The sequence below is a fragment of the Neomonachus schauinslandi genome, chromosome 8, assembly GCF_002201575.2.
Source record: "Neomonachus schauinslandi chromosome 8, ASM220157v2, whole genome shotgun sequence".
In the NCBI taxonomy this organism is placed as follows: domain Eukaryota; kingdom Metazoa; phylum Chordata; class Mammalia; order Carnivora; family Phocidae; genus Neomonachus; species Neomonachus schauinslandi.
In genome coordinates, this window is record NC_058410.1 from 54,064,620 (window position 1) to 54,088,624 (window position 24,005).

Sequence of the window (24,005 nt, forward strand, 5' to 3'; positions counted from 1 at the left end):
AGCAAACCTTACTAGTTTTTTAAACCACAAATGTCTAAAGCCCAGTCTTCTTTATCTCAAACAAGATAGGTATCAAGATAAGTCCTTTTGCCAGATAAGTGATTTATTAAAAATGACTTTTCTTAATTCAACTTCCTATGTATTTCCTAGAAGCTGTCAAGCTGGTAAATAATTTTTTCACCACTTTCTTTAATCAAAACCATCAGTTGCTGAAAAGTTGGAAAATAAAGTTTAGGTTAGTCATTCACACTGTCTTTTCTTATAGAACATTTAAAATTCTACCAACATGACTAGCATAATTCTTCCCAACCTCACTGAAAATTCATAAAGATGTGTTAGTGAGGACTCCCATGTTCAGTAGTCCCAGCCAGTGTGATGTGGGGGGATATGGGAAAAAGGAAGTTGTACTGCTGCACGTGCCGGACTTTTCTAGCATAAACAGGCATCACCTCTATAAAGCAGAAACAGGGTTAAAAAACGTAATTTCTTAGATATGAATTTCCTGTAATACCCCTAAGACTAGTATTTTCTGCCCTTTACATTACTAAAGGCATAATTTGAAATAAGTACTGAAGACCAAAAAGGTAACTAAAAACATAAAACACACACCCTCTAAAAATCAGGAACAGAAAGCACCATTCTTACCATCCTCTGACGACCTTGACGATTACCACTGGAGAGAGGCTCCAAGAGCTGCAATCCTCAATGTCACTGAAAACTTCAATGCACGCGTCAGACACATCCGGGTCCCTGTAGATCACTACCTACAAGAAAATGAAAGTGGCAGCAGATGGTTGAATGGTATCAGACCAAAATAAAATCTAGACTAGAAAACAGAGCATCATCTTACCTTTCCAGGTCGGGGATTGATTTTATTTGTAAGACTTCCTCTAAATGTCTGTAATCAGATGAACAAAAACACAACAAATTAAACTTTGTGTAACATTCCGCAGAGTTTCTCTGCCCATGATCAGTTAAGATCATATTTATTTGTCTCATAATTCATCAATTTTGAAACAATCCACCGTCATCTGTGCCAAAGCTATATTAAAGCTCTCTTTGAGTCTGCATTATTAAATTGAGAGGTTTCTCTCCTCTAAATGTGCCATTTCAATTTCTCATTTATTTGTTTGTTTGTTTTTAGAGAGGCAGGGAGGGAGGGAGGAGTAGAGAGAGAGAGAGAGAGAGAGAGGGAGGGAGGGAGGGAGCAGGGGGAGGGGAAGAAGGAGAGGAAGAATCTTAACCAGGTTCCACACCCAACTAGAAGCCTGGTGCATGGCTTGATCCCACAACTCTGAGATCATGATCTGAGCCCAAATCAAGAGTCAGACATTTAACCAACTGAGCCACCCAGGCACCCCTCAATTTCTCCTCATTTTCCACCAATCTAGAAAAATCAGGGCTGAAGAGTCAGACCTATGTTTTATATCAGCTCACAGAATAAGAATTCAGCTAAGAAATTATAATTCAAATAATCTCTGTATAACATCAAACAAAGAGAAATTATAAAGTATTAATCATGTATCTAGAAGGAGCTACATCAATTTTATGTGTTCATACACACACCTTATCTGAATCTATAAATATTGTCTTTTCATTGTAACATCTTACCATCATATAACAAGTATTAGTCTAAATAAAAGGGTGCTTATGGTATACATCACAATGTATATTGCACATAGTATACTTAATCCTCCCGTTTTGAAGGACAAAATATGTTTTTGTATGGCTCCAAAACTAATCATTTTCAAGAACATCTGACAAGACCATTAAAACCAAAAATGCATAAGGTAATAAAAATAGTAATTACACATGAAAAAATATTATAAAATATAGACTACTTTCAATGCTGACCAGGATGCTTATTCTAAGGACTGCCTTTGATCTGATGCACTCTTGCATCATAGTAGAATATACCAAAGACCACAGGAAGGCCTCAGTAGAACACTATTAAAAATAAAAATACCATCTACTTATTTATATATATACACATTAGAAGTGGATAAGCTGAAGAAAAGGCCTGAAATTTAAAACAAAATTCAGGTAAGACAATAAAGATAGAAGAGTCATAGAGTAAACAAAACCCAAGACCTAAGGAAAAAAAAATTTTTTTTTAACCATAAAAAGACTTAGAGAAAATATAAAACACTTTGTTTCCCCTTTTTACTCTACTTGGCTTGATTTTTCAAGGGATTCCACAGGGAAACTGTATATTCTGTTGTCAGACTCAACAGACTGCTCTCAAATAAGAGAAGTGATCTAAGAATTATTAAAAAGAGAAAAGAAGGCTGTAATGAATGGAAAGTAGACCAGTGGAAATTTTGTGCTTGAGAGAAATACCTAAAAACCTGATTTCTGAGTGCTACGGGCTGATTCGGTTTTGTTTGTTTACAGCAGTGGTTCTCAAAGTGTGGTCCTGGGGCCCTTGGAAGATCCCCAAGAACCTTTCAGGAAGTCAATGAGGTCAAAACACTTCTCATAAGAAGAAGAAGGTATTTTCCCTTTTCAGTCTCTTTCTCTCTTTCACTCTCTCACAAGAGTGCGGTAGAATTTTCCAGAGGGTCCAGGACATGTGATGACACCACTGCTCTGATGATCAATGGAAGGTGTGCTCGTGTGTTCTCATGCTTTAAATTTTTCTTACTGTTAGCTTCTAATATAATCAATTCCAGTAGGCATTACCCATGTGAACAAAAGCTCTTTGGGGCCCTCAATAATTTTTAAATATAAAGGTGTCCTGAGACCCAAAAGTTTGAACATTTTTGAAAAGGGGGATCTGAACTTCCGATGGACACACAAACATATGTTTTGAAAGAGCTTCCAAAATGATATTCTATGCTAGGCTTGAGCCAAAGCCCACGCAACAAACGGAAACAGGCTGCAGTACCTGTTCAAATGAAGAAGAGGGCATGGTATCTTCTGGTGGATTACCCTGTGCAGCAGAATGGTCTACACTGGCCAGACAGCCTAGTTCACAGAGTGGGCAACAGGAATGCAGAGGTTCCCTCCTGTTTTGGGGCTAGCAGAGCTGCCCTCTCGAACTTATATTCTGCCTTCCTCATTCACTGTCCTCTCTCCACTTGAGTGTCACGCTTGGTAACAGAAGGACACACAATTCACACCAAAAACTCAGTAAAAAAAAAAAAAAAAAACAAAAAACAACTTCTGGAATTCGGATAAAAGAAGATGGAGAAATCATGACTGTTCCTCAAAATCATATTTTGCTGCCCTCTCTACAGTATTAAAGGAAAGATCCAATGTAGACCAAAATTCTTTCTGCCCCAACAGCTTGGTAGGAAAAACTGTTTCCCTGATGAAACTTCCAAGTAAAGAGAAATGACTTCCTGAATTGCATGGGATAGTTATCTAATGTTACATCTAATGTAAGAGTGAATCTTACATCACAAGAGAAGGGTTAGGAATAAGATTTCTTGGTGGGGCTTTTCTGAATAAATGAAGAAGCTTTACAGATCTTCAAAATTCTAAGCAGAGCACTGAGCATTTTCACACAGAACTAGGTAAGAAAAAACAACTTGTCTGTCTCTGAACTCTCAAGGTACCTTACCTACACCTTTCAGAATACAACATATAAATTTATAAGCCTTAAAATATGTATAGCTTAGTTTCCCCACTAGAGTACCAATACCTTGAAGACAGAAATCTTAGTAGTTTTCTCCTTGGCCCCCAGCAGTCCTTTATACACATAGTAGGTTTTCAATGTGATAAATGAATAGAAAACTATCATTCACACGCACAGCCATTTAAAAGAACGTGAATGGCTCATCACCCCTTTCTCCTCTCATTTTATAAATACCCCCAATAAATGGTAATATGTTGCCACTTACGGTTGTATCTGATAATGACATTGCAGAAAAAGACATGTTTGGGTCAAACCAGCTGGATTTGAAAAGACTCATAAAGTCTGTGTCGCTATTTCCATAGTTTGGCAAGTTCGGCTTAAGAACACTCTCGACACGATTAGCCTTTTCCAGATCATCACTGTTCTTCAGTTTAGAAAATTCAGAAAATTTGGTATCTGGCAAGTGTAGGTTGCTTCGTGAACCCAGGTCTTCTTTGGTTTCCTCTTTGGGCAGGTATTTCTCCACGTAGCTTGCGCTTTTCAAACCCAAAGGAGATGCATTTGTCGAGTTGAAGTTGAAGACCTTTACGTTGCTGGGTGGAAGGTTTGGCTGCTCTTTGTCTGCACTGCAGGGCGGGGCACCCTCAGCCCTGGGCGGTAACGCCGAAGCCCGAGAAAGAGAAGTGTTCTGAGGAGTGCTGAAAGATGTGGTCATGGTGCTGACTGATGTCACAGAGGGAGAAAAGATTTTGTCTTGTGGTAAAGAAGGCAGCATGCTGGAAAAGAGTGCACTTTTTTCTAGCCTGGATCTCTTGACTCCGCCACTGGGGACATCTTTGTTCTCTTTGTCATTTGTCTCCGCAACGGTCGAAGGTTCATCTTTCCCATTAGTGTGAGTGTACGAGGACTTGAAGAGGATACTCTGCTCAGTGGATGTGCGTTTGGGCCTCAGGTTGGATTTTGTGTAAAGGTTCTGCATCAGATGTAAAGCTGGTGACATTTCTGGCTGGCTTTCCTTCTTCTTCCCCAAACCAAAGGTAAACACATTGGGATCTAACACCTTTTCTAAATTGTCCTCATGAATTGGAGGCATGACAAAGGGAGGGGCAGGCGAGTTGGGCACCCTGGCCTTCTTTTTCTTCTGAGGCACACAGACGGTGCTGTCCATCTTTTTGATAATTTCAGTGAATTTTTCCATATCCGAAGAAGAATCAAATACACTGTCATCACTACCCACAGAAATGTTCAAAAGACTGGGGCTGGCCTGGCCATTCCCAACATTTTGATCTGGCCTTTGAGGAGTTTCCAAATGATCTCTGCTGCCAGGGTCAGCCTTCAGGGATTTTCTATCGCCCTGACTTTGAGCCCGTATAGGCAGAGCTTTCTCAGATTCTGGTGGCATGACTTGTGGGCCAGATTTTGTTGCATGTTCCTCTTTGCAATGAATGTGCTTGGGTGAGGGGCTCTCACTGCCCAGCCCTTCTTCCTCTTTCTGGGGAGCACAGCTTGCAACAGAAACCACTTCAAGGTCATGGTTGTGACAGCTTGGCAACTGTGCTTCTCTAACTTCAGAGCTCTCAGAGATGACCTGGGAGCCCACATCTTGGCTGCTCTCCACCGGGAGCACAAAGGACCGGACCTGGACCAGGACCTTGGATGGATGCTCCATTCCCACAGCTTCTGGGCTGTGCTCTGTGGACAGAGGAGGAGGGCTTGTTGCTCCTCCTTCTCTTCCTCCTGCGGGTTTGGAGGGTAGTCCTTTCTCCTCATTCTTATGTGACACAGGCAGAACACATTCATGATGGTTTTCTGACACTTCTAGATCAGTGCATGGAACATTGCTTCCGGGAGCTTGAACACGTGTGTCTTTGGGTGAGGGCTGTGAGAGAAAAGGCCCGTTAGGTGACTCAGATGGGGGCTGTGAGTCAGAAAATGTATCCTGTGGCTTTGGTCTGGCTGTTGGAGGGGAATCTTTGGTATCAAGAATGGCGGGAACAGCCTGTGCTGGATCAGTCATATTTTCGAGTGCAAGTCTTTTGCTGTCTGCAGCCTTTGAGTCATCCTCTCCTAAGGGCTTGTGGTCCACAGGAATCAGAGCAGTAACCACTGCTTCGGAAGGGCAGCCAGCATCTGTTTGCACTTCTGCTCTATCGCCCTGGTTAAGCGGAGAACCAAGAGCTGGACCCTCAGTAGGCTCAGCCTCCATCCCTCCTGCACTGGGGCTCTCGGCTGCTGGCGGGATCTCCTCCTCCGTAACTTTGGATTCTGGCGAGGTTTCCTTCGCTAGCATACCATTCTGGTGACTATCTGGCATTACTTTCTTTTCAGATTGCTCCATCTCTTTGGCTTTTTTGGTTAAATTCAGCTTCGCCCTCCCGACAAAGTTTTTATTACAGGTAGGAGTATTCCTTGTGCCTCGAATGTCAGCATGTCTTGGGCTACTGTTGGCCCGTTTGTTTTCAAATAAGGAGATTTTGTTGGCAGTGTTTCCTTTATGAACTGGCTGGCTAAATGGATTATGCTCATTTCCCAAACTGTCAGGATTCTTAGGAGTTTTAAGATTTAGTTCCACATGTTTGGGCTTGGCCGGGCTGCAAAAATAAAGCAGTAAGATAAAGTTATTGACCTAGTTTTAAAAAGTGAACATACCAATTTATTATAAAACATTTATTATTATGAAAAGCCAACATCTTTCTGGTAACATTTGTTTTTTTGAGACTATTTTAAAACAATCCTAAATACACTATCAACTATTTTTAGTGGATGCTTTGCTTCTGTATGATAGATGAGAAAATTTTATAGCCAAGAAAGTCAAGAGGTGGGAGGTTAGCAAGTTTATCAAGTATCTAATTTTTATCCCCTTCATCTTCCTTCATATACCTTTACTCTGATTATATAAGTGTGTTCACTACAGAACATTTGGAAAATATAAAAATGAAAAATCACTCATACTCCTACCACTCAAACAATCTCCCTGTTAACATTTTAGTATAATTTAGTTTTCGTGTATACATACTAAAATATTTTTAACAGAATTGCAATTATTCTGTTCATAGAGTTTCAGGTCTTGTCTTTAAAAAAAAAAAAGATTACTTAATCTTATATTTCACATTTTTCATTTCCAAGTTACTAAAAAATTTGAAGTTTTTCATAATGTCTGCATAAAAGTTTCATCATATGGATGTACCATAATTTACTTATCAGTTACTCAATTGGTAGTTTTGTCACCTTTTTGGAGGCAAAGGGAGTCTCCCCTTACTCTAGAGAGAAACTATAATGTTTCTTGGTTATTACCCCCTAGTGGAAATCATAAATCTTTGAAGGTATACACTGTTCTCTTTCTGAGAAACAAAATGTTCTCTCTATGACATTCACCAGCCTTGGTCCTGGCTCTTAAACTGATTATCTATGTGAGCTTGGTCAAGTTAACTCACTGGACTTGCTACCTTCTCTACCTGGAAAAAACAAACAAACTAGATAGTTTAGAACAGAGCTGGTCCTCTCCCCACCCCTACCTTCCCCAAGGAATGGCTGAAGGGATTCTTGGGGTTCTCTTCAACAGTTACAGTGCGGACAATAGAGCTGGAGGGCCAGAGCTGGGGCCAGCCCCCCTCCTTTCAACCAGAAGCACTTCTACTTATCTGTTTCATATATCACTTTTATATAAGTTTTCCTAGAAGAATGGGCTCCAAAGCTAAACACAAAAAAATGTCTGAACCATAGGCCTAGTGGTTTCTGAAATGAAGAGATAATAACCACTAACAATCACGGATTGACACACACTTGACAAACACTCTGCTTGCCTAATGTACTATTTTATACATTCTCTTTTAAGAGGAGGAAGTTGAAGCCTAGAAAAGGCAGGTAATGTGCCAGAAGCCATATGCCCAGTGAGTGACAGGGCGAGGGTTTGAAACCAGGCGTTCTGGTCTCAGAGGCAATGCTCCTGACCACTCCACGCTCCTGCACCCCCAGACCTCAGTGGCCAAATCTGGTTCTTTCCAGCTTTACCTATTCAAGAAGTCAATGAATTAGCATGAGATCTGAAGCAATCATACTTTGGAGGCCACCTTGATAATGAAAAGTAGAGACACACAGAAATCTCATGCTGCCTCCACAAGGATTCATTGACCTTCAAGAAAGAGGAACCTTTTGAAGGAACAGGCAATATGACTTTGGGTGAGACACCTTATCCTTTTGGATAAAATGAGAAGACTGAAAAGATTTGAGAAGTCCTTCCTAAATATGGCATTAGGAATTTAGATTTTTATTTTTAGGAATTTGATTTAAATACTAAATTTGATATACTCTCATGAATTTCTCTTAGGCGTTGCTTTCCCCAGTATCTCCGTAAGATAGTTAGGCTCCCACATGGTGGGTGCACAGCTTAAATTTAAAAGGAAAATTAACTTACACACACTACCTTGAAGATTAAATTCCAAAACCAGTGGAGTAGAAATGGAGAGCTTACAAACGCCATCAGCTAATGAAGGATGTTCACATACCAGTACATATACATTTTAAAAATTCTCACTAATCAGCTCAAGGAACAGTCAAACATCAAAGCATATCTTACTATGTAAATGGAAAACACCAAAGGTTAGCCAACAAGCCACCTTAAGGACAGGAAACACATCTGCACATTAAAGATTTACACCAAGATCAAAATATATTTTACTACCAAACTTTCTGTGTTATTAAGTTCTGCGACTAAGAGTCACTACAATTAACCTAGCGCAAACTGATTAAAAGGAAGGCTTCTATAATTCATGTTTAATGCCTTTATTATAATGTGAGCGGGGAAAATAATCTGGTGTCTTAAAAAGCCATGGCTAGGAGAGGAAAATTTTCCTTATTCTAAACATAACCATTGTTAAGAATCTCAACATTCAATACTTGGTACAGAATTGAAGATGTAATTTTTCTAACAGGATCAAGAAACTTGCTGTATAGTCCTTTTTCAGGAAATATAAAATAATTTTAACTAAAACATCAGACACAAATTGTTTTTAAAAAGAATCTGAATAACATTTCTTCTTGAAATACAATCAGAGGAAAAAACTGGGGGAAAAAAATCCATTAAACAGAAAAAAACGAGAAGGAATTAATTTCCCATTTCAATAGTTTGCTAATTCACCAAGCGTGAGGCCCTGTGGAAAACACAAGCCAAATGCCTTGCAAAGGGAAAATTTTAGGTAGAAAATAATTGGCACAGAGAAGACGTTTGATTTAGTGCTTGTACCGAAAACAGCACATGAAGAGTTCATTATGAGAACGTTTCCCAGGTTTGTTTACCCTACTCCTTGTAACATTTCTGGTTTTTCCACTGGCTTTCTGCAATTGGAAGGCAGGTAAGGCGTCCTTACACAGCTCCATAGCAACATTTCTCTAAGCTCACACTTAGGAGGTCTGAATGTTCAGTCACACTGGGCTTTCTACAAATAATGGGCATCATTTACCCCGGGTTACTTCTCTGACACAGCCGTTACAGAATAAATAGCTGGCTTTATCAAAAGGTCTCCAGGTTGGCAACTGGGGAGGTAGCACACATTACTCATTAAGTAGGTTTTCCCTCAAGTGTTTACCAAACAGACTGCCTACTCTAAAGCTTACTTACTCAAGAATTCAAATAGAATGAAACTATTCGGTTTAAGAATCAAAATGCTGTGAAAATACCAGCTCTTTTAATAAATGTGCAAATGTGGGAAAAACTTGCGCAGTTTAGATACTCATTTTTCACAGGCGCTAGCTGGGAGGTGGGGAAGTGAGAATGTGGGAAGGGGAGATGATCTCGAGTTTTATAGCGAACCCTCCCTACCCCATCCACCTATACAAACCTCAGTTAGCCTCAAGGCGCAAGCCCATCTCCAAAAAGCCAATGGTGATTTCTCCTGCTTTGCACTTCCCCAGACTTTACAGCAGATAACCCACTCAGCAGTTCCCTCAGCCACCACCTCATGGTTATTTATCTGCATCTTGCGTGCCAGAGTGGGCCATAAACTTCTCAAGAGCAATATACTGAGTCATAGTCTGACTTTTGCCTCATAGTTCCTGGCACAATACCATGCACAGAAGGCACTCAATAAATATTTGGGGGGAAAAAAAATCAATGAACTTAATAGCAGGTAGTCAGTCTGTTGTTCAGCTTGATCCTTCCAATGTGTCCTTTGATTTAACAAAGTCCCCCAGTAAGAACACTATTCTTTCTTCATTTCAATAACTAAGAATTACTCTTCAACCTGGGGGCAAAATGCCACTAACCCCCTGAACAGTCTAAGGAGGGGAATTAGAAATTTTAAGTTGCACTAAATTCCAGAAAAAGTTCTATGAATTCTCTTAAACCCACACATGTCAAAGCTACTACTGGGTCATAATGAACGTAAGAGTTTTTGCTCCATGTTTCCAGATCCACTGCATAGGTGTTTTGTTTTGTTTTTAAAGATTTTATTTATTTGACAGAGAGAGACACAGCGAGAGAGGGAGCACAAGCAGGGGGAGTGGGAGAGGGAGAAGCAGGCTTCCCGCGGAGCAGGGAGCCCGATGCGGGGCTCGATCCCAGGACTCCGGGATCATGACCTGAGCCGAAGGCAGACGCTTAACGACTGAGCCACCCAGGCGCCCCCACTGCATAGGTGTTTTAAGAATGCCCTATCCAGGAATGCTGGTGTACATTTTGAATAAAGGATTAGCTCACGTCAGGCCAAGCGGTCGTCTTTCAATTGTTGATGTAAACATTGAGCCTCAAGAGATTTTTACATTCATTCAACTTAAACATTCTATCAGAACAGTAATTAACAACCCGGCTAGGCTCCCGAAGTGTCGTCTTCTTGAACTGTGTTAACTGGCCCTTCACTATCTCCGTTTCAACAGAGGGGAAAACTCGGCGCACAGATAGTTCTGCCACAAACGCAAAGACCCCGGAGCCTCCCAGAAACACCACCCAGAACGTCCGCCGACACCCACAGCTCCACCAGGCCCCGGTCCGCGGCTACTTACAGGGTCACTTTAGTGGTCACTGTCGACCTGCCCGCCCCGAAATGGTGCCTGGGCTTCAAGCCGTCCGCGTCAGAACCACCGGCCGATCTGCCCAGCTCTTTGCTTCGACTACCTTCTCCCCGGCTGTCGAAGTGGTTGGGGAACAGGCCCCTCTTGTGCTCGGGCTTGATCTCTGGCAGCAGCGAGCTGCTCTTGACGGTGAGCTCGCGGGGGACGACCCGGGCCGCCTCCTCCCCGTTGTCCCCCGCGGCGCCCTTGGCGGAGGGATCGGGCGCTGGCGCCCTCTTTGGGGGGAACTCCTTGGCGGGAGCCCGAGGGCCGTGGGCAGGCGAGGTGGGCGCGGCCTCGGGGACGCGGCTCTTGCCCCTCCTCTTGGTGGGGGACGAGGCCGGCGGCGTCTGTTTGCCCCGGTCGGACTCCCCGCGGAGCGGCCCCTTGGAACCGGGGCTGGACTTGGACTCCGCGCCCGCAGCGGAGGCAACGCCCCCGTCGGGGGCAGCCCGCGGAGATTTCACTTTCTTTTCCGCGGAGCCGTTCTCCGTGGCCGCGTTTGGCGCCACCTCGTAGTCGAACACCGCGTCGTCGCCGCCCGCTCTCTCGGGTAGCGCCGTGTCCGCCCCGGGGGAGTCGGTGGATTTCTGCGACCTTCTCCGCCGGCCCGACCTGCGGCCGCCCGACCTCTTCTCCATATCGTCAGAATCGCCGCAGTCTTCTGCGCCCGGAGGAATCGCGCCCGGCTCGTCCACCTGTGCCACCTCAGTCTTGCTCAAGTAGATGTCCAAAGTTAACACGGTGGCGGGGTGGGCGCGCTCGCCGGGCAGGCCCTGCAGCCCTCGGGGCCCGGCTTTGCCGTCTGCCTGCGCCGAGTCGGAACAATTCCCCTCGCCCTCTGCCCGAAGGTCACCTGGCGGAGCGGACGCGTCCTCGGGGGGCCGGCTGCACGCGTCTTGGGGCTCCAGAGAGCCTGCCCCGGCACACACACGGGGGTCTCTGTCAGCGGCCTCGCCTCGCCCCCCCCCGCGGGCCGCTCCCTGGTGGGCGACCCCGGCACACCCCTCGCACCCGGAGCTGTCCCCGGCTCGCAGCCGGCGCGGGGGGAAGCGTCCTCCTGCGGACTGCCGGCCGGCGTCTCTGCGTTCCCTTGCCTGGAGGAATTCTCAAGTGGGGAATGCAGCTGCTTGGCAGCGGTGGTGGCACCTGGGAAAGACTCTCCCTCTGCTTCCAGAGGTTCTAATTGGAGTGAATCACTCTCCTGGCGCTGCTGCCCAGCCGCCGCGCGGCCGCTCGTGCAAGGTGACAGCTCGGCGTCGGGGGGCGCTACCCGCACGCGGGTCTCGGCGTGCTCCTCCGACTCCCGGGGCTGCTGCTGCGGGGAACCCTGCTCGCACGTGTCTTTCTGCTTTGGTTGGCTGCCCTGGGCTTTACTCTTATTCTCTCTTTCCGGGAGTTTGGGAGAGGTTACATCTTTGCGAGGCACTGATTTGGCACTGGAGCTGGTGGGACTCTCTAACCCGTTTCTGCTGGTCCTTCTCCTTCCAGCCGTGAACAGATTGCCAAGTTTCCCCAAAACTGGCTTCCTTTTGTTTTCTTCAAGTGGTTGTGCTCTGGACTGGAAAACAAAAGGGGTTGGGGGAGAGAGAAACTATGAGAATCTGGTTTTCCCCCTCCTCAGTAGTAAGTACATTGCAGAACTACAAGCCCAAATGGTAAGAAACCAGTCTAACTGAAAAGTAGAGTTGTGTTTTTGTTACATTTATTCCAACAAAATAAATTCAGATTTTCAAATTTTTCTTAAGCCGCATCTATGTTAGGTGCTACTTGGAATAACAGTTCCTTTAACTATAATTCTTGTGTTTTAAAGGAGAATTCGGAAGGTCCAAATAATCATATATACAAAATAAACAATTCCCAGGTCTCTCTAGCTTTTGCTTTTTCCTTCTTCCTCAATAAAGATGCAATTTCAAAACAGCCATGCGTGACTACAGGGCAGCAATAAACACACTAAAGTATCTTAAAGATTTTATTTATTTAAGAGAGAGAGAGGGCAAGAGCCGGGGTTGGGGAGGGGTGGGGGGAGAAGGGCAGAGGGAGAGGGACAAGCAGACTCTCCGCTGAGCAGGGAGCCCCCACGCTGGGCTGACCCCAGGCACGAAGGCAGCTCCTGACCTGGGCCGAAGTCAGACGCTCAACCGACTGAGCCACCCAGGCGCCCCTAAAGTATCTTAAAGGAGAGGTGTTTTTGTTTTTAAACACCGCCCTTTCTTTTTGTAAGAAGAAAGGAAAATGAGTAAAAAGTTCTAGAACAGAAAGAAGCCACCTGGGTGCAACACAACCGCAAATGAAAACTCTTTAGAAAACCAGGATTCGAGCACCTGGGTCGGCGGGTAGCCACACCAGTGGTTCCCGGCGGGCCCGGCCCGCACTCCTCCAATGGGAGAAGCACGCGGGCATTCAAACGCCCGCTGGCCCCCCCAAAGCGATGCGGCCGCTCTGGAGCTCACCGGAGAGGCCTTTCCCCCGCGGGGAGCTCCTAGGAGTGCAAATACGGGGAGTACCTGGAGGAAGGAGGGCGAAGGTGGAGGGCGACCACGTTCGCATACCCGCCCCTCCGGCCCGGGCGGCGGGGGGGGGGGGGGGGCCCCGGGGGACCGGAGCGCAGCTGGCTCTGCGCACGCCGACCTCAGCCGGAGGCCCGTCCCTCACCGCCCCGCAGGGCTTCAGGCGCGAGCCCGGGAAGCCGACCCAGCGGTGGGAAGGGGTCTGGGCCGCCGGCGTCGTTCCGCACGGATTCGGGGAGGGGGAAAAACGTGCACCTCCTACATAGCCTGGAGCCAAACGGCGGGCACCTGGTGCCGGCGCCGGACGCGGAGGCCGCTCTGAACTTATCAATAAAAGCAAACCTGCCAATGGGCGCTGCGGCGGCCGGGGTTTGCCTGGGGAGGGGGTAGGTGAGGGCCCGGGGCGGGCAGGAAGAGGAGGAGGCCGTCCTAGGAAAGGGTAGGAGCTTCGGCAGCTAGCCCAGCCTTGGCTCCTAAAGGAAGGCCGCGTGCTCAGCGTAACGAACCCACTGAAACCAAGACCACACGTGTGGCTACAAGAACCCAAGAATTACCTCTTCCACTTAAAACCTGGGAGCTAGCTTGAGCCCCACCTTTCCTGGAAGGCGAACATTCAGGGCAGTTTTTACAATATTGACTGTTTACAGAGAGATTTCTGAATCACTGTTCAAAGCAGCTCCATTTCCTTTGAGTTAAATGCTGCCAGTGGACTTTGGAAGTGGTGGGAAATAGGAAAGACTGTAAGATAAACCATGGAAATAAACACGGTCAACAAGCATTTATTGAGACAGCTCGGGGAGGCAGTGTGACATCATGTAATTCTGCGACATCCTAGCTCCAACGCAAAGAGACAAAGAGGGGGTAGGACAATAAAGTCAGGATCAAACCCAAGTCCTCAGCTTCCAACACGTGCTCCTTCAGCTCCACCATGGCGACTCCTTTCAGAGGACGGGGAGGTGCAGAGGGCACCCTTGAGACAGAGTCAGCCCAGAGGAAGAGGTTGTATGCTGGCCATACACCCCCAGAATCGGCTCTGAGGAAGTGCTCATGAACCACATTTACTGACAAGCCCTGAGTGATTCTTTTTGTTTGAGAAGCACCTGGCGGGAGCTTTGGAACTAGCTAGCTGCTGCATGAAGAGATGGGCCCCTGTTGCAGCCACTGGGAGCTTTTGTGACTGAACTGATACGCTTCTAAACTCGAATCAGATTTTGATTAATAATTCAATCCTACAATGGTTATATAAATAATATAGGAAGAATTCACTGTGTGATTTAAGAAGAAAAGTAAACATTCCAACTACCTAAGGAATATATTTGGATTCTTACTCTAAGTCAAAGGTATTACATGATTTTTAAACATAGTTTATGCTTACTGAGCCCTTCTTAGGCGCTAGACATTTGCAAATTTACATGGAATCCCATCTAATCATCCTAACAGCCCTTGAGGTAGGTACTCTTCTGATGCCCATTTGCCAAGGTTTATTATCCCTGTCCAAGGTTCCACAGCTGGTAGTCTTTCTTTTTTTAAGATTTTTAAAAATTTTTATTTATTTGAGAGAGAGAGAACGAGTGGGGAGGAGAGGGAGAAGCAGACTCGCCGCTGAGCAGGGAGCCCAATGAGGGGCTCGATCCCAGGACTCTGGGATCATGACCTGAGCCACCCAGGCACCCCACCAGTAGTCTTTCTAACAATGGAGATGGAGCACTTTGTCTCCACTGCGTGGACAGGCCTTCAAACATATTCTAAAGAAGTACCCAGGCAGAAAGGGTTGAGACTGTTGGCTCAATTTTAGCCCGTGTCAAAGGAAAACCATTAAGTGTATTGTATTACTCTGTCCAGCCAATCATGCTGCAATCCATTTTTCCCATGCGGTTGAAAGGTGCCTGATCAGCAGTCCTATCTGCCTCAGTGCAGGCATTTTTTTTTTTTTCATTTTTGGCTATAGCTGCTTTTTACAAAACCGGTTGCTCTTTGTAATTCGGCCTCATCAACTACTTGACTCCTCCTGCCCTCAGAAGCACAGCCAGTTTATCACCTGCCAGGCTGCTGTTTTGTGTATTGAACTTCTTAGAATTGTAGAGCTTTGTCTGCTTATACATGAATGTTCGCAGCAGTTGCATTCATAATTGTCAAAAACCGGAAACAGCTTAAATGCCCATCAATGGTGAATGGTGAAACAAATTTGGTACATCCATACAACAGAATACTACTCAGTAAAAAGGGCCGAACATCTGAATCATGTAATGACACGGATAAATCTTAAAAATGTTATGCTAAGTGGAAGAAACCAGACTCAAAATGTTACATACTGTATGGTTCCATTGATATGCTATTCTAGACAATGCAAATCTAATATATAATCATAGAAAGTAGATCAGTGGTTGCCTGAGGGTAGGGAGGGGGTGGACGGGTGCAGTGTGACTGGAAAGAGGCACAAGGGAACTTGGGGGGTAAAGGTAATGTTCTATATCTTAATTGTGGTGATAGTTCACACATGTACATATCTTTCAAAACTCATCAAACTGTATACTTAACATGGGTACAATTTTTATATATGTTATATCTTAATAAAGTTGGTTTAAAAATAAAACTTTCCCGTGAGAAACAATCCATCTGGCTCAGGTGCCCATTTCAGAGTTCTTAGTTAATGGGAGCCTCGGGTCATTTTAAGAGCTAGGTCCTCATTTACAGGGGAATGCAGCCTTCCCCCAGGAGACAGGTCCCTGGGCGTCTCCAGCATATCTCTATGCAAGGCACTCTGAGCAGAGTTCATCCGAAGTAAAGTTCACAGTCATGTCTTTGAGAAACACCCCTTCTTAAAACAGGACGTGTATTTCTATTCAGCCAGGGATTTTTCTTTCCAGTGTTCATGGAGGAAGAATGAGCATGGCAGATGGACAATGAAAAACTAAATGGCCTGCAAGTACAGAGTAGGGACCTTCTTAAGTAGGAGCCTTTGCACCTGGAGTGCTAAAGGTAGGATGGGGCTCAGCACCTACTCGCTCAACCTCCACCGCAATCTGTCAGGAAGGGGAGTGTTTTGCTAAGAGGCCATGAGGGCCAATCAGCCTTCTTCTTGCTCTCCTAGGCTCCTCCCTCCCTGCTGGGTCAGGGTCCTGAGTGTTCTCGGGCTGGGTGTTCACAGACTACAGCAGAGCCCTGCAACCCAAGACCCCCGCCTTTGCAGTTAGCTCTTTCCCGTGTACTCTCTGCCCGCCTTATTTAAGGCAGCCGGCCTACCTCACTGGGCAGAACTTGCACTTGGAATCCTCGGTCACTCCCGCCCAATGGGGAGGAGTGCAGTCCACAACAGCTCTACTTCAGAGATGGCCCATGGGTCGTGTGCTAGGGCTTGTTTTAGAGTGCTCTTGTTGGTTAATATGAAATGTGGCTCGTTAGGGGCGTGTGTAAGCATCGAGGCGAGCCCATACTCCAGCGGAAAGCGGAGTCCCCCCCAGCACTGGCTGCAGAGCTGTCGTGATTCCCGACCTTCCGCAGCAGCGCCTGCGATCCGCAGCGGCCACTGAGTAAAAGTCGCTTTGTACTGTTAGTGTAATTTCAGAGATCTCGACAATCCTCTCAACTAAGGGGGAGCAAAAGGCCAGGAAATACAGGATTAATTGTTAATATACTACAAATTGCTAACATACGAAAATGTCTGGACATATAAGCAAAATAGTGTGCTTAACTCCCCCACGGTCCCCCTCGCTCACCCCCAACCGCCTGATTGCCTATTGGAGTCGTTGCTTTAAATTTAGAAGTACTTTACCTGAAATCAGATTTGGAGGTTGAAGAAAAATATGTTGAGCATATTATATGAAAATGTAATTAACATATGGTTAAAAATAAGTCCTTCATGTGTTTCCCACCTTTTGGGGAATATAAGTGGAATATAAGCCCCTTAAGAGCAGGAAAAATGTCCTGTGTGCATTCCCAACACTTAGCACAGGGACTTAGAGCTAGCAGTGGACATAAAGTATTTGCTGCTACTGGAATTAGTACATCCCTTCTCCCTTCCCAAAGGGAGTTACCAACACTCTTGGAGATAAGTAGAAACATGATTAGGTCTACCCAAAACCAAAACAGAATGGAAATCTTTTTTGCGCAAGCCTTAGTATTGTCAAGAATCTGCAGCTCTATTCTGCCCATGTGAGGATGCTGCAGGGCAGTGTAGCTCCTTGCACACAAACTTCCATTTCTTCAGGGCTCCTGCTGGCTACCAGCCCAAACCTGACTCCAGAAAGCAGGTCAAGATCTTTTTACATGTACTCACATGTGCCTCCTACTAAAGCAGGCTCATTGATGTACAAAAGTAACTCTTTTTTTGCAGCACTTGTGATTCCCTAAGCACTCACTTTGATTTCTTAAAAAAAAAAAAAAAATGCCTTTAATTAAAGTAGCTCCTTCAGTTCAGCCATGATGAGGAATGAGTCTAATGCACATTATTGTAAATGATAGGATGGCATGTTACTTTGATAACACCTTCGGTTCTCAACAAGTGTATATGTGTTTGCATTGGGGAGAACTTTTTTTTATGCATAGGTTTTTTTTTAAAAAAATCATTTTAGTTGTGTGGCTTAAAAAATAAAGGGATTTAAGTACTTCAACTTTCAAAAACCCTTCAACTTTTTTTTTTTTTTAAGTAGGCTCCATGCCCACCATGAGGCTTGAACTCACGACCTGAGATCAAGAGTTGCACACTCCACCCACTGAGCCAGCCAGGTGCCCCAACCTTCAATTTTAAAAAGTAAAAGCAAAGGTTAGCAAATTCCATTCGATAAGCAGGAAATACTTTCAAAACATGTGATGATGAAAGAATAAAGAGGGAGAGTGGGAAAAAGGAGAAACAGTCAAAGTCGGAGGGACAATCTGATGTAGAGAGTTGGGATGCAAGAAAGAGAAACACACAAAAAGCAAGAAAGACTTTCATGAGGAGATATTACCCTTTTCTTACAACTTCCAGGATGTTCATACTAAAGACTTTTAGAATGAAAATCGAAATCATGTTTTTCCATGGTATGCGTGCAGCAGATATATCATCCCAGCCCCAGAACCCCAGACAGATGAAGGTACATCTAAGGGAGGATCTAGAGATGGATCCCTGATGGTACAGACCTAGATTGGAATAGGCATTTCAAATTACCTACTCTCCTCTCTCTCTTTCCATTTTGTGTTTTTTTTTCTTTTCAGTATTGTTTGTGGTAATAAATATGGCCCACCCCAAATACACACATGCACACACACACACACACAAATATACAAAATGTAAAAGAAGAAATATTCACATAAATAAACTTTGACCTATTGAGCACTCAAACTTTTCATTTTAACTTTTTAAATAAATATTTTTCTTTTATATGTTATACAGTTTCCTTCCCTCAGAGTATACTAAATATGATGATTCTGGAGACAGAACTATGGACCTTCGTTATTCCATTTGTGCTGTTATAATGCTTTCTTCCAGGGCTGGTATAATGATTGAAGACTAAGGTTGCACTAAACGACCCACAGACTATAACATGTTTAGTAACAAGCAGGCCTTTTGCCAAAAGACATGTGAAATTACTGCATTCAACCATTTTTGATCTACGGTCCGACGTCATATGGTGCAATCAATAATACTTTACATTAGGCCTTCAGAGCCTCTCTCCGCTGTCACGGCTCCCCTGTCTCTCAAGAGGGATGCTTACTTTGCCCTGCACTGTTTCCAGTACTTGTCAGCACTCCCAATGCCCACCCCACCCTATTTCTATGGTTCATTCTTGTTCCCCTTTATTTATTTTTTTTAATCTCTTCTCTGTCCCTTCAACTTAAGGTGATATGTACTTACCTACTTTCCACCACAATATGTTTTGTCTTTTTTCTTTTCTTTTTAAGATTTATTTATTTATTTGAGAGAGAGAGAGAGAGAATGTGCACACAAGTGGGGGGAGGGACAGAGAGAGAGAGAGAGTCTCCAGCAGACTCCTGCTGAGCACAGAGCCCAACTCAGGGCTTGATCTCGAGACCCTGAGATCATGACCTGAGCCAAAATCATGAGTCGGACACTCAATCAACTGAGACACACAAGTGCCCCTGTTTGTTTTTTTCTCATGCTTCAAGCCACACAATGATCACACCCTGTTGTATAAAATCATGGGTATATTACTGAGTCAATGAAGTGACAGCCTGGCTTGTTCTAACTTTCAAGTTTAACAGTGCCCTGAAACAGAGGCATTATTGAATATCAAAGCCATCATTCATGAAATAGTTAAATGTTCATTATTCCAAAGTATTTTTGCTCCTCCAAAGGGTTTAATGAAGAAATAAAGAGTTTCTTTTGAAAAGTAGACTCCCAGTTCCAGTTAAGATTTGACCTTAGGACAGTCACTGTTTGACAGAAGCAGAGTGAAACCTAATTATTTAAAGCCACAGACATTTGATCAGTCAGAAAGGAAGATAAAATCATAGAGTGTTTAAATTGTGGGATCATTTAATTCATTCATTCCACTCATCATTATTGAGAGTCTGCTTTGTACCAGAATTTTCTCCTTACCTGAAAGAAGCAAACCATAACCCAAGGAGTCTAAGTAATGTTCCTAAGCCACAAGTCAGGCTTTCTAAAAGTTCAGTAATTTTTCCCATTTGAGGTTATCATAGATCATAGAAAAATACGATTTTATTTACTAGAATATGATTTATACACCACTTTTATGAATGTCTGACTGCATCCAAATAGTAGGTTACGCCTGTGGGACATGCGTAGTCCTAGGCTTTGCAATACAAAAATGGACATGATAGAGTCAACAGCAGATAAGCTCTCACTTATTATGGCATGCTGTCTTTAGAATCAGGGAACTCTGTAAACAGTGGATATTTTTGTTTGCTCATCCCTCCTCACCCTTCTCTTTGCCCCAAGCCCTTGACCATGATGGAATATAGAAACTGACTCCCTTACCCTTTGGCTTTGGTTTGGTTCAGCCAGTGGAAGGCACTGATGGGAAATCAAAGGGGGGACTGCGGTGAGGTCACGTGTTTTCCACCCACTCCCTCCTCCTCATTGTGCTCTGGGTTGGGTGTGAGCAGGGTTGACCATGGCTTCTGTCTGTCAGCCTTCTCGGCAGCCATACTTCTCTCCAGTTCCCAGTGACTGCTTCCTCCTCTTTCCCCTTCAGGCTTAGGATGGGAAAGAAGGGTCTCAACTGGTGCCTGCCGGGGAGTGATTCTCTATCCTTTGCTTGGGGTAGAACCAGGTTCTGTGAGGCAGGATGAATTTTGAGATATTTCTTTAAGAAAAAGAAACCCAAATTCTGGATTATGGATTTAGGGACAGGATTTTGGAAGAGGCCAGGAGAGCAAAGAACTGGGAAGCTTAAGCTTCTTTCGCTTCTCTTGTTTTCCTTAACACCTTTCCCACAGTTTGTAAATAGTCCCTCATTATTTTCCTCAATTCCCCGGGTGCTCTGTTCCCTGTGCTGGGATCCTCACTGATACCCCATACCTGATTATGGGTAACAAGTAACTCACAATATTCAATTTACATCTACATGTAAATTGAACAGAGTTTGACCATCTTTTTCTTTTTCTCCCAAAGGTGAAGATAACTATCACGCTGGAGTATTTGCTTCATATAGAGATATTTAATCCTAATTTGGTGAATTTTTTTCCCTATGCATAATGTGTAACTAAGAGGAGACCGAGGAATTTGAAATTTATAGCACAGTATTTCTTACTACCTCCTGGACTGTATGTCTATCTCGTTTAGCATATTCAAATCACCAACTAGTTATTTCCTAACTGGAGTGAAGAAGCTTAGCCAGATTGGAAAATGGAAATATGCCTGTGAAGTAGTCAAATTGGTTCTATTGACCCAGAACCAAAAAAACATGTTCTTTATGCAATTTAAAAGAATGACTTGCACAATTGCTCATGTCAAAGATCAAGGATAAGGACACCATCCCTCCCACCCCACTGCCCACTCCAACAACCCTCAGTTTGTTTCCTGAGATTAAGAATTCCTCATATCAGTGAGGTCATATGATACATGTCTTTCTCTGATTGACTTATTTCGCTCAGCATAACACCCTCCAGTTCCATCCACGTCGTTGCAAATGGCAAGATCTCATTCCTTTTGATGGCTGCATAATATTCCATTGTATATATAGAACAGGTTGGTGGTTACCAGAGGAGAAGGGGTGAGGGTGAGCTAACTGAGTGAAAGGTCACAACTCTATGGTGACGTGCAGCAACTAGAGTTACAGTGGGCAATAACTTTGTAGTGTATACAAATAGCGAATTATAGTGTACACCTGCAACTTATACAATATATACTAATTTTACCTCAGTTAAAAAAATAAGTCCTTTAAACACAAGAAAACTATCACTGGGTCTCAGAATCCAAGTACTCAAATCCCAGGGGATAACTTCCAGTTAGGTCATCCATATATAAATGACGTGATGAGGGAAATAGGGAATAAATTGGGAAGGAGAGCAGGAAGCAGCCCTGGAGAGGTCTGTCGCAGCATGCCTGGCTCCCCCGACCAGGCACAGCTAGCGGTCAAGTCCACGGTAAGGCGAGGGAGGCCAGGAAGAGAGAAGGAACCTGGAGGTGGCAGTTCTATCAAGGATGAAGCCTCTCCAACACAGCACTATGGACCCTAGGCTGTCTCTGAGACTTCTAGTGACCTTGAGACTTAAGGTTAGTTTAACCATATTGAAAAGCATGGCAGGAAATAATGGAGTTATTTCTAGAAACAAAATGGAACAATCTTTATCTTTCCAATTAATATATATTTTCCCCCAAATTTCTGTTTTCCATAATTTCTAGTGAGAATTATTGACTTCCTGGCAATACATTCCAAACTAAGAAGCAGAGCGAATGCTTTCATGAAAAGAACTCAGGAATATTACTATGTAGGGATCAAATCATTTATCCTTTCAAAATATTCCTCATCTGTCATACAGGATTACTGAGAAATTCACCTGAAATGATATATATGAATGTACTGTGGAAAGCACAAATTGTCCTAAGACAGTGGTGGCTGGCATAATTGATGGTCTGATATTTTGCTGATGTTTCATGGCCCAAGTTTAAATTACAAAAACTAAGTAAATAGTAAGATTATTTTACGATTTTCAGTTGCTGAGTTGGAGATGAGAACAGCCATATCAGATGCAGTTTCTATAAGAGTTAGCATGTCTGCAGAACTTGGCATGTCATTCACTGCTTATGAGGGCTCACCTTTAATGGGTTATGACCAGAATAAAGAAAACAAACAGAAGTCTACCCTTTCTCTTTTTAAGCTTCCCCCCGCCCTGATCATAATGTATAAAAGAAGATATGCAACTAGGTAGAGTGGACACTGTTGGGTCATGATATGTAAAATAGAACCTCACTTTCTATAACCTTATCTTCCTTTCTTTTCCTTCATAGCACTCATCATTACTTGAACTGTGCTTTGTACTGATGTGTATGCTTTGTCATCTGTCTTTCTTTATGGAACATAAGCTGCATGAGTACAAGAATGTAATTTTGCTTACCACTGTGTCTCTAACCCTTTCTCAAGGCATGGTACCCTTGGGCACTCAAATATCTGTCAAATGAACACATCAACCATATTTTCCAGAAATCCCTTACTCACCCACCTATCAACAAGCAAGAGCCAGACAACAGTGCATAGTAGAATGGTAAGTAGTTTGGGGGCAATGAATTTTTCCTTAAGTCCTCAGTGAACCATCATCAGACAAGAGCAAAGGCCTGTCTTAGCCTCAGTCCCCTTCTCAAATGATTCCTCCCCAAATCCAGTTTCTGAAAGACACAACCTCTGAATTTTTTGAGGATTAACTGAAATATTTGTAAAACACCTAGCACAGTCTCTGGGGAAGAAATGGATGGAAAAAGAAACCTTAAAAATTAAAAAAATAAAAAGAAATACATATTCATATTTGAAAGTCAGAATATACAAACAAGAACAATGAAGAAAATATAAAGTAGCCTTAATTTTTCCTTCCCAAGATACCACTATTATTATTTTTGTCTTCCTGGCTTTTTTTCAGGGCATTATATACTGTTTGAGATAAGCTTTTTGGTATATTGTTCTTCACTGAATTCATGCCAATAAATATACTTCTAAATATTTTTTTAAAGATTTTATTTATTTATTTGACAGAGAGAGAGATAGCAAGAGCAGGAACACAAGCAGGGTGAGTGGGAGAGGGAGAAGCAGGCTTCCTGCTGAGCAAGGAGCCCAATGTGGGGCTCGATCCCAGGACCCTGGGATCGTGACCTGAGCCGAAGGCAGACGCTTAATAAGACTGAACCACCTAGGCGCCCCAAAAGTAATATTTTTAATGGTTACATTGAATTCCATCCTGTTAATGTACTACAATTCCTAGTTGGTTATTTATATTATTTTCAATGCACTGCAGTCTGCAGAAAGCATATCTATTGCTTATCTCTACACATATTCTTAATTATTTCTGTGGGATACATTCCTAATTAGTAATCAAGGGAATGAAAAAGAAAATCCACAATGAGATATCTTTACACACCCATCAGATTGGAAAATAATTACAAAGAATGATAATTCCAAATATAAGAGAGGCTATGGAGAGATAGGAACTCTTCTACACTGGTGCGTGGAGTGTAAATGGGTGCTACTACTTTGGAAAACACTGGCATTATTTGATAGATTTGAAGATAGGTACGTCCTATGAGCAAACAATTCCTCTCTTCAGGCCACTCCCTAGAGCAGCAATTCTCAGAATTTTGGCCTCAGAACCCCTTGACCCTCCTAAAACTTAAGGACCCCAAGAGCTTTTGTTTATGTAGGTTATATCTATCAACATGTATCTGGTCAGAAATTAAAGCTGAGTCATAAAGCCCAACA

The 24,005-nt window shown here is 43.7% G+C and overlaps 1 protein-coding gene across 1 annotated transcript in view; it reads right to left on the reverse strand.

Annotated features, from left to right (window-relative positions):
* Positions 1 to 24,005, reverse strand: part of CRYBG1 (crystallin beta-gamma domain containing 1) — a 193,149-nt gene that overhangs the window by 34,866 nt on the left and 134,278 nt on the right. The window contains 5 exon segments of the mRNA XM_021693066.2: positions 646 to 764; positions 851 to 898; positions 3,846 to 6,171; positions 10,577 to 11,592; positions 11,595 to 12,185. Coding sequence (XP_021548741.2) covers positions 646 to 764; positions 851 to 898; positions 3,846 to 6,171; positions 10,577 to 11,592; positions 11,595 to 12,185 — 4,100 coding nt within the window.